This window comes from Lonchura striata, chromosome Z, assembly GCF_046129695.1.
Source record: "Lonchura striata isolate bLonStr1 chromosome Z, bLonStr1.mat, whole genome shotgun sequence".
Lineage (NCBI taxonomy): Eukaryota > Metazoa > Chordata > Aves > Passeriformes > Estrildidae > Lonchura > Lonchura striata.
Genome location: NC_134642.1, coordinates 34,748,675 through 34,768,142, shown reverse-complemented (window position 1 = coordinate 34,768,142; position 19,468 = coordinate 34,748,675). Strand labels below are relative to the sequence as shown.

Below are 19,468 nucleotides of genomic sequence, written 5' to 3'. Positions count from 1 at the left end.
ACAGGCAGGAAAACCAAGTAAAGGATACATTTCTAGAACTAGCAGCCAAAAATACATTACCAGAAGCATCCTATTACTATGCATCTAATTAATTCTAGAGAAAAGCTCGAAACATCAGCTATGGAGACTGCCGTATGACTTTTGCTCTGAAATAATTTATTTAAAAAAAAAAAAAAGAAAGAAAGAAAGAAAGAAAAAAAAGGGACAATGAAACGCGTGTGAGGTCTGTGGGAAGGCAGCCCCAGATGTTTACAATGGAGCGAGTAGCGGTATAGCGGCGCTGCAGCCCGGGACCGGCGGGGCGCAGCACGGCACCGCCTCCGCCGCACCGCGGGCGGCAGCGCGGCCGCGCACCGGCTCCAGCGCCGCCGGGCACCCCCGCTGCGGAGAGTGCACCCCGGCAGACCCCGGCCGCAGGAATAAACACCCCTCTCCGGGAGCGGGGAGGAGGCAGCGCGGAGCGGGCGGCTCGGGGAGAGGAGCGTGCGGGCAACCGATTAATTGTTCCAATGCAGCGCTCTCGTCAAGGCACTCTAATGACAGGGAATAATGATTTTCAGATTCAGGAGACAATGTCCCCCACACACTCCCCGCCACTTCCTTGCAAATCTTTCTAATTTGCTCTTCTGCCTGGCGAAGAAACAGACGGTGCTCAGCGAGGCCATTTGCAAAACAAATGTAACCGGAGAGACTCGCAGATACGGGCTGGCCGAGCCGAGCCCTGAGGAGCCGAGCCGAGCCCACCCAAGCCTGCCGTGCGCCCCCTCCCTCCGCGGCGCCCCCTCTCCCTTCCCTGCGCAGCCGGGGCTCGGGCGCGGGGCGCCGCGGCTCCTGCCCGGCAGCGCGGCGGCAGAGCCGTACTTACTGAACGGGCAGTTCTCCTTCTTGGTGCCGCTGACCTTGCCGTTCTTCTCGATCTTGAGAAAGTACTTGTTGTAAGAATAGAGCTTCCTCTTGCGCACGTCTCCTTGGAGGTGATTGTAGCTCCGCACGTGTCTCCCCGCACTGGAAGGAGAGGAGAAGGACGAGGGGAAGGAGGAGGATGATGAAGAAGAGGAGTTGGTGGCCTCCGGGGACAGCATGTCCTGGCCGAGGTCATGGCAGGTGACAGGCACAGAAGACACCAAGAAGAGCAGCAGCAAGCAGCAACAAGGCAGGTGGGAAAAGGCTGAGGCACCATTTGTCAGTATCCATTTGCACATTGTACTGAAACTCTGGGCGTTGGAAAATGTCTTATCAAATGAAACATACTGGAAGGGTAAAACCTGGTAAAAGGCAAGTGGAGAGACGGTGGTTGCTGCTTCTGGTTAGATTCCTCTGAGCTCTGATCTGGCCTGAAGTAAGTGCACCAACATCCATAACTCAGGGGACAAATCGCCTCAGAAGTTGCTGCCTTTTAATCCTTCGAGTCCTCCCTCAGAAAAAAAGAGCTGTTGGTTGTTGGTTTGGGTTTTTTTTGGGGTGGGGGGGTTGCTGTGGTTAATCCTCTTTTCTTTTTCCCTTCCCCACCCCCCACATGCACACACACTCCCCAACCTGGTTTGAGACTTTCCAGTAGTTATTTTGTTCTCTTCCTCACTCCTTTCTTCACCATCTTTGATGCAGAAAGGTCTGAAAAATAGATGACAGCAAAGTCAATGACAACAACAAAAAACAAGACTAAGAAAAATAATAGCCAGAGGAAAGGGGTTGCCGGAATGGACTTTTCACACATACACCTTTACACACACGCGCACTCACGTTTTGTGGCTTTGCACCTTCTTCTGATCCCCACCCTCTTGCCTTTTCCAAATCCCAAAACAGTTGCACAACTCGTCCTTTTCTCACTGACAACCCCAGAGAAGGAAGTTTCTTTGTTTTCTTTGAATTCTCCAGAACAGAATTAAAAAAAAAAAAAAAAAAAAAAAAAAAAAAAAGAAAGAGAGAAGGAGAAATCCCAACGTTTCCCCCCGCCCTTCCTTTCCTTTCCCTCCCCCTTCGGTTGTAAACAGGTTGGAAGCTCTAGCCTAAATGTCAGCGATTACAAGTTAGAGGTGGGATGTGCCTCTGGTGGTCAGCCCTTATTTGCAGGGGGTCAGGCAGTGGTGGGACATCTGAAACCTTTTTGCAGCTGGAGCGAGCAGTGCCTGCTGCGGAGGCAGCCCCGGGAGCTGCCCTCGCTTCCTCCCGGGCTGCGGCAGCCGCCGCCTTCGGCTCGCTGCTAATTGCTCCTAAAGCGTCCTTCTCCTCGGAGCGCCGGCCACCAGCATGGCTTAGAGACTCATGCTTTACTAATTTCCCTGTCTTCCAAGTTGAACCAATCCCCTCCAGCGAGGCTTCCCTCCCCCTTCACTCTTCCCCCACTCTCTCTCTCCCAACACCCCCCCCCCCCCCCCCCAAAATAAAACCATAAAAAAACCTCAACCAACCAACCTCCTCTTTTAAAAAACCTCCCCAAACTAACAAAAACCAACCCCCAAAACCCCAACTTGTTTTCTAGTGGAGGGTTTTATTTTATTTTTTTTGGCAGTGAAGTGATTGAGAAAGCCACCTGGAGCTTGTTGCCTGCTAGATCTCCCCCTCCCCCCGACTGGAGGAGGGGTTGGGTGGAGAGGTTGGAAAGGAGTATATACTACAGGCAGACCCTGGAAAGGCAGATTATATGCTGGTCAGAGAGAGTAAAAAGGGAAGAGACATAATTAGCTCCTTTTCCTTCTTCTCTGCCAGCTTGCATGGAGGTCTTTCTCCCTCCTTCAATGAATCACTGATTTCTCGCTTCCGTTGCTGAAATAAAAAGTTCACACTTTAGCCTGTTCTTCCTTTTAAGCCTCTCAAGATTTATTGTGTCTCTTTCCCCACCCTTACTCTCCTTGTCTCAAAAGAAATAAGGGCCCTAAATGACCATTTTCTAATTGCTAACATGAGTCGTTTACTGAATCACGCGTCTGACTTCAAAGCAAAAGGGATTTTATTGGCATTGCAAAGGTTTCCCCATAAAATCTGTCTGAATACTTTTCTGTCTTTTTAAATTTTTTTTAAAACTAATGCAGTTTCCCTTGCCAGAAAGAAACAATTTTTCCATTTTCAAGGCTATTTTAAGCGATTTTTCAAGCTATTATTTTCCTGGAGGGGCATATGTTGGTTCTTCCTATGATTCCATCTCTTCCAGTGGATTTATCATTTCACATACTGAATGTTATGACACATTCACATATTGAATGTAAGAATCACATTTCTAGCCCATTACTGAACTGTCAACTTTCCCTGTAATCAACAAGCATCTTCCATATTATATACTATCTTTTAATACCGGAAAAAAGCATCAGGAACTGACAGGGTATGGGTAGCATGCAAGCTATTATATTTTAATCAGTATTTAGCACTGTTAAATAGCTGTTTTGGAACACAAGCAGATGGAACATTTGCTAAGAGAATGGAATACTAGGGACATAGGTACAGAAACACAGTGAGTAGCTCAATAAGTAAGCCCAAAACTTTTTTGAAATAGAAGCAGTTAAATAATGCAGATCAGTGGAATGCAGTGGAAAACCTCCTTTGTGATTTCATTTGGCATTTGGAGTAAATCTTACTTTAAACAACAGAAAATGCAGGAAGAACAAACAGTTCTAAAATTAGACAGATTCATTAGATTAGGATGTTAAATATATTGTTTACTTCACAACAGAAATTAGAAATTATTTTCTCCAATTGTGGTGTTTATTCTGGAGAGAGTTGGTTCCTAAATTTATGTGTTCAGCTGCTGGGGGTGACATTTAAACAGCCTTAAAAATGAAACCATTTAATGTTAAAATCAATATGTTTTACGATGTTGTTTATGGTACTTCAGATTATTTATTCTGCATGTATTTGCACTGAGTGCAAAGCATTTCAGAAATCTTTCTTTTTACAAATCTGATTTAGGCTTTCCTTTTGCCAAAGGCTTTTCCTTTTGGTAATTAATTTTAAAAAAGTAGAGTAGCAAGACAAAATGTAAAGCAAACCTCTCCTTTCTGTGAATGCCTGACATCTTACATGTGTGTCTACAAAGCTTAGGTCAATGTTTGAGTGCTGCCAGGGTCATGAAGACATTATTTCTAAAATTGAAGTAATTTTTATTCTAACAGCTTAAATTATAAAAAATTTCTATAATATATTAAACTTTTAGATTTGAATTTGTCTTTCTTTTTTGTTTTTCTCTTTTTCATGGCAAATGTTGGAAAATAAAGTGAATTGGCATTTTAGGATCTCTGGCTGGAGTTAGAAATAATTTGGGGGTTAAACACCTATAATTAACCCTGAAAAAAATAGGTACTATATTGAATTTACTCAGGAAGAGTTTTGCTGTATTTCTAGCTCATGACTATCTATATATTGGTTGCAAGATTTTGTGCTTAAGAACAGAAAATTCAACATGCACAGAATTTCACATAAGATTTGCTTCTGGCAGGTGCAATATTCAGGGCAGTACTTTAAACTACTGCAAGGCACAGAGTCCTTTTCTATCCTGTGTGATGACAAGGAGGGCATTTACAAAACAGAGTCCAAATGAAAAGCTGACATAGCTTTTTAGATTATATCTCATTCTTTTTTCTACCTTCTGTATAGCCTTTCTTTTATAGCACAGTTGAATCCCTAAATACCCCAGTACTTTGTATTGTCAGGTCACCTCTTAGGTTAGCCTGAGAAAGCCTGAGAAAAGTTCCACAGGAAAGATCCACTATTTAACGGAATTCAATCTGTCCCAATAGATTTGAATCACTAACATAAATGTATGAATGTAGATTATATCTCTGTAATGAGGCCTGAATCATTCTCAGTTACTTCAAAGGCCTGAAATTCAACCTTCCTTTTTAGTAGCAACAATCAGACCTTAATGGGTTTCTTTATTAATTGTTCCATTGCTAAGCTTGAAAAGCAGCTACCTTCAGTACAAGTCCTAGACCAGAAATGGTACCTGCTGCTCAAAACAGTAATTCTGTTTTGCCTTTTACCATTGTAAAATTCTGCAAAATATCTCCCGCACTGCAGTTTTATAAATTATGAATTACATTGACCCATCAAGAGTGAAAAAAAAAAAACACTTTCCAAAAGAAATTGTAAAAAGTAGAAAATATATAATGTAGTTGGAATAAATTTTGCCTTGCATGATTTCCCTTAGTCAAGGTCTTATCTTTTTTGGTGATGTAAATAAATTCTGTTTATGTCTTTGGGTGTTAATATAATCAACTTACTCCCAGATGTCAGTAGCCCCTCAGTTTAGATTGCTAGATTGTGATCATGAACATTTGCTGCTTTCAGTATGACGAGAGATGCACATGCATCTTCTGGTCATATCACCTAATTTTGTTTTTATTCAAGGTATTGGGAAATTTGCCAGTGATTTCATTGAGAGAGATTTCAGCCAGGATTGTCACTGCCAGAGGGGCATCTCTGTCAGAAGCAAGGTGTAGAATGCCAAATGCCATCAATGGCTCAGATGCTTTCCTCTGTATGTCAAATCCAAACTGTAGAACTTGGTATTGTAAAACACTGAATCGCAGAATCACAGATTCAATTAAGTAGGAAAAGAACTCTGAGATCATCAAGTCCAACCTGTGATTTAAGACCACCTTGTCAACCAGACCATGGCACTGAGTGCCACATACAGTCTTTCCTTAAACAGCTCCTGGTGACTCCACCACATCTCTGGGCAGCCCATTCCAATGTTTAATCACCCTTTCTGTGAAGAATTCTTCCTAATGTCCAAGCTAAGCCTCCCCTGACACAGCTTGAGGCCGTGTCTTCTCTTCCTGTTGCTGACTGCCTGGCGGAAGAGACCAACCCCATGTGGCCACAGGCTCCTTTCAGGCAGCTGTAGAGAGTGATAAGGTCATCCCTGAGCCTCCTTTTCTCCAGGACAAACACCCCCAGCTCCCTGAGCTGCTCCTCACAGGACTTGTGCTCCAGACCCTTCCCCAGCTCCATTGCCCTTCTCTGGGCTCACTCCAGCTCCTCAGTGTCTTTCCTGCAGTGAGGGCCAGAGCTGGACACAGCACTCGAGGTGTGGCCTCACCAGTGCCCAGCACAGGGGGACAATCCCTGCCCTGGTCCTGCTGCCACACCATTGCTGATCCAGGCCAGGATGCCATTGGCCTTCTTGGCCACCTGGGCACACCCTGGCTCATGTTCAGCTGCTGTCACCAGCACCCCCAGGTTCTTTTCTGTTGGGACACTTTCTATTCTGTCCCAGTCTGTGGCACTGGATCTCTGAATTACAAAGAAAAGGCAGTGTCATGTAGCAGCAGCCACCAATGAGACAAGTTGTTTGATTTGAGATACAGTGCTGCTTGCTGAAATATTTATACTGTGTAGTTCATGCCCTCTAACAAAGGGACTGAATGTCATTGCATTTTATCTAACAAAATATGTCCTAAAGCTAGAGGAAAAAATATTCAGGTTTTTTTTCTTTTGAAAAATCTGCAAAATCACAATTTAATCTCTATTTGTTACCATTTCATATTTGATACTATTTCATATTTCATGACATTTAAGAAGCGACAGTATACTAATATTATTCCAATATTATGTATAGAATGTGGTATCATATAAACTGTTAAGTTGTCAAAGATCAAGCCTGCAGGTGGTGTAACTCATCAGTATGTTTGTAGCTGGAATAAGACATATAAAACTGAACACTATTTTAACTATGTGTAGTGGGACTTGGTAGTGACAGCATACTCCTTGCTCCTCTGTGTACACTCCTTCCCAACCAATTATCCAAAAATGGAGAAGAGCTCAAGCAGAGTTTAGCAAAGGTTAATAAAATGCATGTTTTACCACTGCTTTTTTACTTCAAAACTACTTGCCTTTCTAGGTTAGACAGAGACACAGAAAATGTGTCTGAGATAACCAAAATGAAGTTCAGCCAGAGCTGGTTCCACCAGCTTGGAGTCAGTGGTGAAAATGGCCAAGTGCCCTTGAGGCAAGCTGAGTCCTCCAGAGATGAGTGAGATGCCACTCACTTTCGGACATCTGGTGGAAGAACTAAGTGTTGGCTGGGCTAGGACTACCACAGGTGATAGGTAATGATTAACTGAATATACCCTCTCCCATGTTTTTCTTTTGAGAAACACAAACAAAAGGTAAAAGCCCTTAAGACTGCACAGGTCATCATCTTGTGAATAGACATATAAATTGTGGGACCAGGAGGATTTTGCTGCATTATTTAGGTTAATAGTATGTCATGGATCCATTGGCAAAACTGCCCAAATTGCTTCAAGCAAACAATTCAGAAAGTGGTTATTCTCACTGAAATGCTAATTTTAGTTATTCTCTCAAAATACATTCATGGTTGTGTCTGACAAAAAAAAATACAAAGAGATGTATGACATTTGAAAATATCTGTATGACTTTTGTTTGGTAAATACAGCTATTAAGAGAAGAATAAGAAGTAAGTAAAAAATGCATTCTGTGAAGGTCAGCAAGAGGAAATTACAGACCCGCACACACTGAGCTGCAGTGCCATAAGTAGCTATGTGTGTGAGTTGGACAATGACCATGTTTAGTAATGGTCTGCCGGCAGCCAGTTTTGCTTACTCTAAGGCACAAATATAATAAAAAAGGCAGTATTTTCAAGGAGGTACTTTAATCTTAGAGGATTTGTTTTTCTTTTTTCATACTGCTGGGAATGAGGACCACTTAGATTCTTCTATAAATATGCGCAATTGAGAACAAACCATCCAGAAAAAGCCAAGAAGAGGCAAATGTCCATTAGACCTTTGCAAATTATTTTCCCCTCCCACTCAGTGTCATCTAAGACTACATTTCCCGTGGACAATCCTACTAAAGCTTTGAGGAAATATTTTGTGCATTCTGACATACATTCCATGTGAACCTATATACCTGTGAGTATTCTCTGTAACGTGTAATGTCAACAGTAATTATTCCCCTTCTCCCCTTCCCTAGTAATGTTTTATCTATTTAGACAACTTTTTCTCAAGATACACTGTAAGTATTTTCACTAGTCCAAACAGCTGGTTCCTGCTTCATCTGGAACAAGGAACAAGGTGTCATCTTGTTGGTGACACTGAAGCTTTCTTGAAGCTTTCTTTCCCTGGAAGAAACTTTCTGGAAACAGATGATATGGTACCCAAATGTCATCTTTGGGTCTTGGTTTCTGTTTACTAGAAAAAGTTGTTTGCTTTTTTTTTTTTTTTTTTTTTTTTTTTTGGGAGGGGGGAGGATGTAACAGATAAAAAAAATTATACTGCTTTTTCACACACAGCAGTGTTACCCTAAAAGATGCTAACTATCCAGTACTCTACCTGCATCCAATCACTATCCCTTTCAGAAAGGCAACAAAGCCATACTAAAACTCCACAGCTCCATCCTTCTTGAGTGCTACTGAAAGGAAGTGAATAACTCACTTCCAGGCTTTGCTCGTGGAACTATTTGAAACAAAGCTGACAGCTAGGAACATCAGCCCAACAGCTGAACACGCTTGCCTCACCACAGGCGACCAGGGTAGCCAGCTGGGCTCCCTCTGAGCTGGTTAATAGCTCACACATTGCAGGGGGAGCTGACACATTGCCTCTTCTTTGTCAGTTAATTTGTAGCAGTCACTGGGATAACTTCTGTGAGTAAGCACCTCTCAGCGCGAGGAAGGGCGATGGAAGTGAGCCCTTGGCTGACAGAGAAGCCTGAGGCATGGCCGAGAAGGAAGGGACAGCTCCCAAGTCTCCTGCTGCACAGGCAGAACTGGAGCTGCTGCTAAGCTAGGCTGGGCAGGTGTCTGCCTTCTCCAGTGTGGAATCACCCAGGAGATGTGCAGCAGAGTGTCTCTCACAGGGGATATTACACCTGCATAGCCACATAATTTCTGTGCAGGCTTGGATTCCACCCTTCCAAAGACTGTACCTTTTCACTAATATATGGCAAACATGTCTCACCAAAGATAACACTAAGGCAAGAACCTAAAGTGGAGTCAGCTGGAGCACAGAGGATTTTTTTTCCCTAAATGCTTTGCAGCTTAGAACATACTAGTACACTTAATACTATACATAAGAACAAGATGACTCAGATATAATTGTGCAGCTAGATACACTCTTATAATTTAGGCCTGGGTTTAAAAAAATAGCCAAATTCTGCTGTTTTCTAGTCTCTGTATCAAACAACGAGTCCCCCAAATTCAGCTTATTGCTGAGCTGTGACCTTCTAAGATGATTTTCATCTGTTACATGGTACTCTCCAGCTGTGGATTATGGTTTTGAAAATGCAGCTTAATTAGTTCTATATTTATTAGCAGATTGTTTAACTTTTTATTAAGATCAAACACAGAGAAAAAGGATAACAATACGGTATCTTCTTTCCAGCATTATTTAAAATGTTTGCAGCATGTTAAAGATTTAAGCAAACCTCTGAAGAGCAGTCACCCATTCTGCAAGGCTTAAGGAGATTAGTTTTCTTTACGGCATATGGCTAACAACTGGCCACACAGATCCAAATCATTGCAGACCTTACCATGTTGCCAATTGCTGATGATAATGATTAGCTCCTAAATGCCAGATTCAGTAAAATTGACATTGCATTTCATGTATCCTACATGTAGTTCAAAGCAAGGAACTTTGTAAATGATGCACTTTTTTTTTTTCCTGCATGCCAATAATTGCAAAAATACCTTCCCTGGATATTTCTAAATATGAACAATGCTGCTGAAGGTCTTGTTTTCTGTGGTGGTTTTTTTTTTTTTTTTTTTTTTTTTTTTTTTTTTTTTTTGGTTGGTTGGTTTTTTGTTTGTTTTATTTTGTCTGTTGTTGTTTTTGGTTGGTTTGGTTTTGGCTTTGGTGGTTTAATTTCATTTGGTTTGGTTTTGGGGTGGTTTTTTGGGGGCTTCTTTTGGTTTGTTGGTTTGTTTGTTTTTGGTGCAGCTCAGACATATGTACCTCCTAAAGCAGACTGGGATTTGTCATGCCAAGAGACATTAATCATCATAACAAGAAATAGAAGCCTGTATATATAGTAAAAGATCATTCTGACTAGCTTTCAAAAGTGTACAAGGACTTCATGCACTCAGAGAATGGAGGAGGCCAAAGAAGGAGGGTTTATATCCATTCTTTCTCATTGACCCTTCTTGTGATGCTGCCTTGCCTCTGATATTCCTTCCAGCTCTGAATCATCAAGTTCTTCTATTCATGTGATTACTGTGCAGAGAATGTCCTCTTGGAGCCATTTATATCTATCTAAGTTATAGACATAAACAGGAAAGGACAAGTTATTCAGTTGTGGCAAATGTTATCTGTTGACTGCAAAAGTGCTAATTACTTTCAAAATGCTGTCTAAGCAGAGGGGAGCATATGAAAGGGCTGAATAAGTAGGATAACATATAAAATCTACAGATTCAAAATGGGTAAAAATATTTGCTTAGCTTCTAAGACCAGTGTGTTTAATGCCTTCTGCACTTCTGTGAGTCTGTTGTATAAACAATTTAACAAAAGAGTGGTTACCCTTGCTTCAGACTTCCCCAGGTCAGTTTTGCTTGTTGGTACTTTTGTCACATATACATCAAAAGGCAGAAAACCCCTCAACTAATTAAAAATTCTATTATTTATTTAGTTAGTTAGTTATCTAGAAAAGTGGCAGGTTAATATTTCCTGCAAAAAACTCTGGGCATGAGAGATACCTATCTAGAATAATAATTACTGAATGGCAATTAAAAGAATTTATAACAGCATTTAAAGACAATGTATTGATTCAAACCATACAATTTTATTACTAAACAATATTCCTATGATCATGCATATATATTTGTAGTAAATCATGTAATCAGATAAACCACTAGAAATCAGGTTTCTGAGGGAAGGGAGAAGAGGGAACTAAAGCTCATGGTTTGCTGAAATTGTGCTCCTCCAGAAGTCTAAGACAGATAGCTTGTGCACAGCTGCAGGAAAAGTTATTCCCTGATGACCTTCAGAAAAAATGTCTTGCAATTGTTTAGTATCATCAGATGGGAGCTAGGGAGTAGCCATACAGCCTCCAAAATATAAACTTATCCTTGAAAATCTGTTCAGAAACTACTGTGGACTCTTAAAACAGCCTATCCCTGACATTAAACACAGGCAGAGAAATGGAGGCTAGGATGTTGTCTCCCAGCATTTTGATTGATGAGTGACACATATAGATGTCATTTCTGAACCAAAGAAACTCCCTACTGGGAGCAGGGAGTGGCCTGCCACCAAAAATGACTACATCTAGACTGGACATCTGACGAAAGCAAACCAATCAACATCAGCTAATGTATAAAATGCATTATCCTCTACAACAGAAGTAAATATACAAGTTATATCTATGAAGAAGTCGTTACTGAGACTGGTGTCAGAGACGTAAATACAAGTCAACTCATGAAATCATGACATAGAAAACACTATTCATAAATAAATTCCTCTAAGCTGTTAGAAATCTTCAGGCAAAACTGGGCGTGGCTCTGCAGAACTTTGAGCCCTTTGCCAGTCTTCTAGAAAAATTCTTAGACAATGCAAAACTGGGAGGAGTGGCTGATGCCCTGGAGAGCTGTGCAGCCCTTCAGAGGGACCTTAACAAGTTGGAGACAGGGGCAGAGAACTGTCTGAAGCTCAACAGTGGCAAATGCAGGATCCTGCACCCCATGCCTCAGTACAGACTAGGGGCTGACCTGCTGGGAAGGTCTGCAGAGAAGGGCTTGGGGATCCTGGTGGACAACAAGCGGTGCCTGAGCCAGCAGTGTGACCTTGTGCCCAAGAAGGCCAATGTTATCCTGGGCTACATTAGGAGGAACAGTGCCAGCAGTTCAAAAATTGTCATCCTGCCCAACCCTTGTGAGGCCATGTCAGGATTATTGTGTCCAGCTCTGGGCTCCTCATGACTGGAGAGACATGGAACTCCAGGAGTGAGTCGAGGGGAGACCTAAAAAGGCAATTAAGAGTCTGGAACACCTCTCTTACATGGAAAGGCTGAGGCGGCTGGTCCTGTTCAGCTTGAGGTGACTGAGAGGGGACCTCATCAATGTCTGTCGGTCTCTGCAGGGAGAGATCAGAGTAGGGACCAGGCTCTGCTTGGCAGAATCCAAGGGCACAAGGGAAAACAGTCAGGAACAGATGGACAGGAAGTTCCACCTAAACATGAGGAATACATTCTTTACTGTGCAGGTGACCACACACAGGAACAGGTTGCCTGGAGAGGTTCTGGAGTCTCCCTCAGTCAAGATATTAATGATTCTCTAGACAAAATTGGAAGTAACATGTTTTAGGTGCAGGAGGGAGATTGGACCAGATGATCCACTGTGGTCTCTTCCAACCTCACTCATTTTGTGATTCTTTGTGGTTCTTATGCTTGTGCTTAAGCAGCTGCATATTCCAATAAATTTCAACAAGACAGAACCTATGTTCAAAGCTACATGTATAGTTAAGTTCTCTTAGAGGAGATTTATTCATCATTTCCTGGTCATACTTTCAGCTTGCCCTTAAAAAAGTTTATCAGATGCTGAATTATTTTTATAGAATAGTATCAGGACTGAGATAAACTTTTAAAATAATAAAAATTTTCCAGAATATAAGACTCAGAAAATTATTTTTAAAATGCAGTTTTTCAACTCCGAAAGATACAAACACTTTCATATCTGGAAAGAATGGTACCAAAGTAGCCATTATGCTTCCTCTCCTCTCAGAACAAATTCTTTATTATGGGCTGAGTGCTTAGTTCTTTTGGTGAGCATTGCAAAGAGCCAGTAGGTTGTTTGATCATTTTCATAGGAGGTTTCAAAAGGCAGTTAGAAAGAAATTTTTTGGATTGTTCTAGGTTGACCTGTTCTGTGCAAGGGCCCGTTTAAATAATTGCTCAATTGTTTATCTATAGTTTTTCTGATTTTGAAGAAAACAAGTAGATTTGCATTAAAAGCTAAACAAAATACTTGCATTACTAAGGGACAGCTTCAGCAAAACTACAGCCCAAGCAAGAACAGAATAAGCTTTCTCATACTTTCATAGTAATTTATTTTCCATTTTTTAAAATAAGGATCCTCTCTAAAATTCTAATTCTGCTAAACTTGATGAATAAACAGGACTCAAATTTCAGTTGATTCTGGGCAGATGACTTCAACAGATTCTGTGTGGTTTTCCTGTACTGACCAAGCTACAGAAGATGCAATAGTGTGTGGCAATTCTAGAAATTCCCTGGAAATTCCCAGCGTCAACTAAGGAAGACAGTAATTATTGCTCATTCAGTGTATGCTGATTTATTTTTCATTGGACTTCAATTTTTGCCAGTGTTTCTGATTGTCATGTGTCCACATACACTAAGAATTTGATTTAGCATTTTGTTCTACACAGTGCACTGAATACCTGTGAGACAGTATGAGTGTTTGATCACATCTTAATGAAAAAGGTCAATACTGTAATAAGAAAATGCTTCTACTTTCATTTCTAGTCCTTGGTGATTTTTTCCTAGCTAAGTAAGGGTTTGTTTTTTGGTTAAAAAAAAAAAAAAAAAAAAAGGAAAAAAAGAATGCTAACAATCCATTAAATTCTGGGATATGCATTTCCGCTAGATTAAAAATGACATTTTCTTTACGTACTGTTTTTTTTCCGTAATAATTTCTGTCTGATTTTGATTTAGAAAGACAAGTCAACAACATTTAAATTGTTCAAGACTCACTATTGCATTACTGCATCATGTGAATAACTTCGCTTGTTAAGTGAACATTTGTAACCATTTAGTCTGAAGAATGCATCCTTAGAGCTGAGAAAAAGAGGACCTCATCAGACCCTTGTTCTGCTGTCTTGGGCATGTTTCTGCTATGACAGCATAGGTAGGAACTGTGTGGTGCACCAAGGTATTTAGCTGGGGATGGTGATAGCAGATCATAATAGGCAATCTGAATTCCTTTAACTCCTCTAGTACTGAGCTAGAGGAGGAATCTTTGCTGGTGATATTATCAGCCTTCATAGAAAGGGGATAGTTAGTCATAAGATGCTATCTTACTCAGAGCAGGTTTCTTCTGTCATGCACTGTTTATTTGCCACTCTTACTTAAGGCTATGTTACCAATCCAGGTCCTGTCAGTTGTCCAAGACCAATTCTGAAGCCTGTTTACTCATAGAACCTCTGCTGTTTTGAATTGTGTCAAAAATTTAACTGTACTCATGGTATTGAGCCAGATTTTGTGCTATTTTCTATAAAGATAATGGATATGAGAAACAGGGAATTGCACCAATATTTGGATCATCAGATATCCAGCATTGAAACAAATAATGTAGTAATAAAAACCCAGGAAGCTATAATTTATATGAAATCAAACTCTTCAGAAGTGTTTGTGCATACACACACCCTCACTCCTAACTTCTCCTACAGTTGCTTTCTGCAACTTTCTAGGAATTAGCTGTAATAAATGTGACAGCAGGTTAAGATACTAAGGACCTGAATCTGACACATACAGAGTTTGACTCAGACTTGTTGTGGATTATAACTTGACTGTCAGAATCTAATTTCTTACTGGTAAATGTAAGACACCTAAACATTCATTTTTATGAGAAAATGTATAAACTACAAAGTTGGAACATGTGCTGAAACACTGCAAGAACTGCCAAAAATTACTGGGTATATGGAGACATCTTCATGTCAAGAGTGAGCTCTGTTCTGTGCAGTGCAGGTACTGTGAGAATCTGTATAAAGCAATAAAGGGTTTCAGCACTTGTGATGCTCATCATCACAATCCCTAAGTATGATTGCTTGGTTCCCCTAGAAAAAGCTATAGCTTGATGTATTTAATTTGTTGTCTGTACAGCTAAGTGAATGACTTCTACCTAGCTACCTAAACACCAGCTGTGGTTTCCATACGGGGCAAGATCCATTCTTCTTATTTGAATTTATAGGCATTTCAGGTAAATCTTTGCTCAAATGAACTAGGAACCAATGATTTGAAACAGATCTGAAAGCAGAAGTGGTGATCGCTTTTCACCTGCAGTTCTTCCTAATGTGATGAGACGTCTTGCTTCAAATCCTTCCTGAAGCAGATTTCAGTCTTATCTATAGTACAAAAAGAGGCTTAAGCCACGTTAGGTGAAATCTCTCTTTATCTTCTTAATCAATTCTAATGTAATTTTTCTACTTTATGTGCCTGTGTCCAGAAGAACACCAGCTGCAACTTAAGTCTAAACCTCTCTTCTAGAAGATCCAGGTTCCAGTTATTGCTCATTGTATGTTCAGGCATTTTATGACTGCCTAGTGAAAAATAAATCAATGGCAGTTCAAACAGGCATTGATAATCAAGTATATCTTAATTTTCAATCAATTTGTTTGATTGTTAACACTCACTAGACTGAAACTCTCATGGAAATAAGGGGATTTAGTTTCAGAACTCCAGCAGGACATCTGCTGACACAGTGATATTATATGTATGTATGTATGATATGTATGTACTAGTGTGCTGAGTTCTTTGATCCTGTCCAGTTTTAGGTGCATTTTGACACAGTAAGTGGATCTGTAGGTGCCAATGCATCTTTGTGGAAGCCTGATGCTCCTAGGAGCATTAAACCATTTTTGAGCAAAAATTTTAATTGATAAGATGCCTAAGTCTGCCTTAAATCCCATTTTGAATTCTGCAAATAACCCTCATTTAACATTATTTGCCCAAGAGTTGCATGGTGGTGATAAGTTGTCTCCCACTTGCCATAACTATATTTTTTCTTTACAAAGGGTAAGAAGATCACATTAAAAAATATAAAAAATGCAATTTAAAAAAATGCAATGACAGATTACCAAGACATCACTAAATGCTTCTCAGAGGAAATCTATTAAATCTATGAAATTGAGCTGTGCCTGCTGAGGCAACTCAGAAGGCCAGTAATAGAAGCAAGAGCAAAATCTCCAGAATCTAAGTCTGCTACTTCATCTGTACAGCACAGTCTTTCTTCTCATATAGTGTACACTTGCAATAGTAAAATATCTGACAAAATAAAATCTTGCCAATCTGTATATTCATTTCCTCTTTTTTTAACTGATGTATAAAATTTTGAGAAATCAACCACTGATTTTTCTTCTCTATTTCTCAAATATGTCTTCTTAAATTACTACCAGCCTTGTAGCTCTGTAGCTTTGTACATGGTAGGCTTTCTTTAAAACATAGTAACAAATTTACATCCCTTATTGATAAAGCTTCCTTTTTTCCCCATAAATACTAGATCCAGGAGTAACAATCATTTCTATCAGGTCAATCTTATGTTTTAACATAAGTTAAAACTTAAAACTGCAGAAAGTTCCTCTTTCCTGCATTTATCTTCCACGTAATCCCTGCATCTAATAACTTGTGGTTAAAAGAAGCTTTGCAAAAGCCTCCAACAGTGGAGCTGAGTCAACACTATAAGAAAGAACATACTTGGAGTGTGACATCCACTGTCTTTTGTACTATAGAAATTTGTGAGTCTGTGCAACAGCCTTACCCCCCAAAAATGAACATTCATACAAAGAAAATATGTTCCAGTTACTTAAATTTTAAGAAATTTGTATCTAAAATCAGGAAATTTATTTTTGGATGAAATAGAGAAACTTTTAAATTTTAGCTTTTGCTGTGTTTTTTGACTTTTTAATCTTCTCTATCAGTTAAAAAGAACAAAAACTTAGCTGAACTTGTGTTCATAACCAAAAGATGCATTCAGAAATAGATTTTATCTCTCTTTGCTCTTTGTGTCCTGGAAAATGGGTTTTTCACTGATGAAAGAAAGGTTAGTTTTAATCCTGCAGAATGCTGTAGATTTTTTCAGTGAAGCTAAAGATACCAGAACTGATTCCATTGTAATTTTTGTCTTAGACTGTCAAACCTGTGGAAAATATTAATGTCAGATAAAGAGAGGGCTCACATGTCTACATCACTGGTTTTTGCGTTAGTCAAAATGTTGCAGAGAATCAGATTTTAAAATGCTGATTTTTTTTTTTTTTTTTTTTTTTTTTTTTTTTTTTTTGGTATGTCATTTTCTTTGGAAAAACTTACTTGCTCCAATTTACTGGAAAAGGAAGGAAGGAAGGAAGGAAGGAAGGAAGGAAGGAAGGAAGGAAGGAAGGAAGGAAGGAAGGGAGGGAGGGAGGGAGGGAGGGAGGGAGGAGGAAATAGACATTTCCAGGCTTATTGGTTCATTGGAAGCTTGAGATGCTAGACTTGGGTTTTATTTTCTTCCTATGGAAACTCTAGAGAGAAACTTTCTAAATAGTGAAAACAAGACCAAACAGTTTATCTTTATTTAAAGTTTCTTGTTGACACTTTAAATGTCAGCAAACATTAGAAATAAACCAAATATTTCAAGAAAAAATGCACCTTGTATTACTTCCTTCCTAATGCTTTTGGATGCTGTATACCAACGTGTCCCAGGAAAGTACTGCCATCATAAACTTCTTCATTTAAGTTCACACACTGAAGGAGATGGTACTCAGACAAGACTGTTTACAATTCCTGAACATAGAGCCTGTTGCATCAGGTGGAATAAGGTCTCCATATTATTTGTGTTTTCTGAATCAGGCTGTGTTAACTTGAGGTTCTGTACAAGTCTTTGCAAGAGTAGTGACCAGATTTTGGTATCCCAACCTGTTATTTGTGACAGTAGAGTAACTCTGATGGTGAGTTTTGACATTTTTCTGTACCTGTCTCAAGATTTCAGAGTTTCCAGTGTATGGCTTGCCTGCCATCCAGTCAGCCAAAGTCCCCTGTAGCTGCAAGAACAGCAGCCACAGAGCCAGGCATCTCAAAGATTTGGAAAGGAATTTGTTGTGAAGAATGTCTATTTTTTACCCTCCCACTCTCTTGTGGGTAGTTGATGACAGATCAACTACCCAGCACTTCAATAGAGGGAAATAATCTCTTTAGTTCTAGAATATTGTCCAACACATTACATTATGCTAAAAGTTCTATAAATATATACAAGAATATATACACAGCTATAATAAATGACATATACAACAATATATACAACTATAATAAATGACAGGTTCTGCCCTGCTGAGGGACTTTGATTTCCTGGGTGGTTGACAGAAGAAATTATCTTTAAAGTACTCTATCACACATCCGTTTATAAAAACCCAAACTGGTAACACAAGCTGTTACAGTCAGATCTATCCCTGAACCAGTACTGTGGCTGAAGAATCTACTGTGCACATCTTTAATGCAGAACTGTTTTAAAGAAACCTGAGACCCTGCTGATAGGCTGTCATTGTTGGACAGCACCTATAAATCTTTGGAGAGATTTAACATAACAGAGGTTGGGTATGCCACAGTATTTTCTATTTCTCTAGTATTTGTTTTGTGCTGACAGCCTAAGAATTTTTTTTTGAAACACTGCCCAAATTTCTTTGTCTTGTTGGCACAGTTTGGGTCAGAAGAGTCATGCAAGTTTGATGCTTTCCTTACGAGAAAGTTGCAGAGGTAATAGTGCAATTTTGGCTGTGACATTGGTGTCATTGTTGCCCAGAAGAGCTCTTTGAAATACCTGCTGTAACTGATTCCTATATGCTTTCTTTTATCCTAGACTCTCATAGAAACTCTTAGAATATACTGAGTTGGAAGGGACCCATTGCAATCATTGAGTCCAAATCCTGTTTCTGCACAGAATCCCACCATGTGTCTGAGAGTGTAGTCCAAAAAAATTATTGAACTCTATCAAGCTGGTTCTGTGGCCACTTTCCTGGGGAGTCTGCTCCAGTGCCCAACCACCCTCTGAGTGAGGAACGTTTTCCTTATATCCAACCTAAACCTCGCCTGACACACAATTTACACAATTTCCTCAGGTCCCATCAATGATAATCAGAGAGAAGAGACCAGTGCCTGCTCCTCCACTTCCCCTTCTGAGGAAGATGCTCTTTTCCCTTAAAATCCAGCTTTAACATGAGTGGGGCAATTTTCCTTCTGTTAGGTCAAGTGGGATTTCCTACTTAAAGAGACTGTTTTTTCTTTCCAAACAAACAAATAACTAAATAGCACCAACACAAAAGGCTGTTGAAAAACATCACATGCGTGGAGATTACTGAATGGCTATAAGACCTTTTTGATCTTTCAGCACGGATCTTTGAACCCAACAAAATAAACAGCCCAGATTATGTCCTAATTGTTCTTTGTGAGCAGAGCTGCAACACCTGGGTGTGTGGTTTCCCTTTATAAATTAAAAGGTCAAGCTCGCCCCTCCTCCCTTTAGGAAAACATCCTGTGCCTATGGGCTCAGTGGCCTTAGGCAGCTAATCAGTTTTGCACCAGTGGGCTAGTGGTGTGTGTGAGAGTCTAGTTTGAATGTGTTATGGACTCCTCCCCCCCACCTCTTTTAATCTCTACTTGTTGTTTCCTTTGTAAACATTTTTACTATTTAATCATTAAAGGGATGATGCTTGACAAATGGGAGCACATGCATATCAAGCCCTGAGCTCAGCAGGCATATGATATGAATGAACTGCTGTGAGCTGCATAAATAGCTACTCTAGTGTATAGAAGGGATCTTACCTCTCTAGGT

General features: G+C 40.1%; 1 protein-coding gene across 5 annotated transcripts in view; it reads right to left on the bottom strand.

Moving 5' to 3' along the window:
- Positions 1–2,327, bottom strand: part of FGF10 (fibroblast growth factor 10) — a 525,855-nt gene extending 523,528 nt beyond the window's left edge. For 2 of the 5 annotated variants that reach the window (XR_013341583.1, XM_077790088.1), the window contains exons 1-2: positions 1,741–1,884; positions 866–1,611 (exon numbers count right to left, since the gene is read on the bottom strand). Coding sequence is in view for 4 of the 5 variants with exons in the window: in XM_077790088.1 (XP_077646214.1) it covers positions 866–1,202 (337 nt within the window). In the remaining variant the exon portion in view is untranslated. Of the gene's footprint in view, positions 1–865; positions 1,612–1,740; positions 1,885–2,100 lie in introns of those variants that run through there. The other 3 variants (XM_077790089.1, XM_031507326.2, XM_031507327.2) reach the window with 3 other exon arrangements.
- Between the last annotated feature and the right edge of the window lie 17,141 nt (positions 2,328–19,468).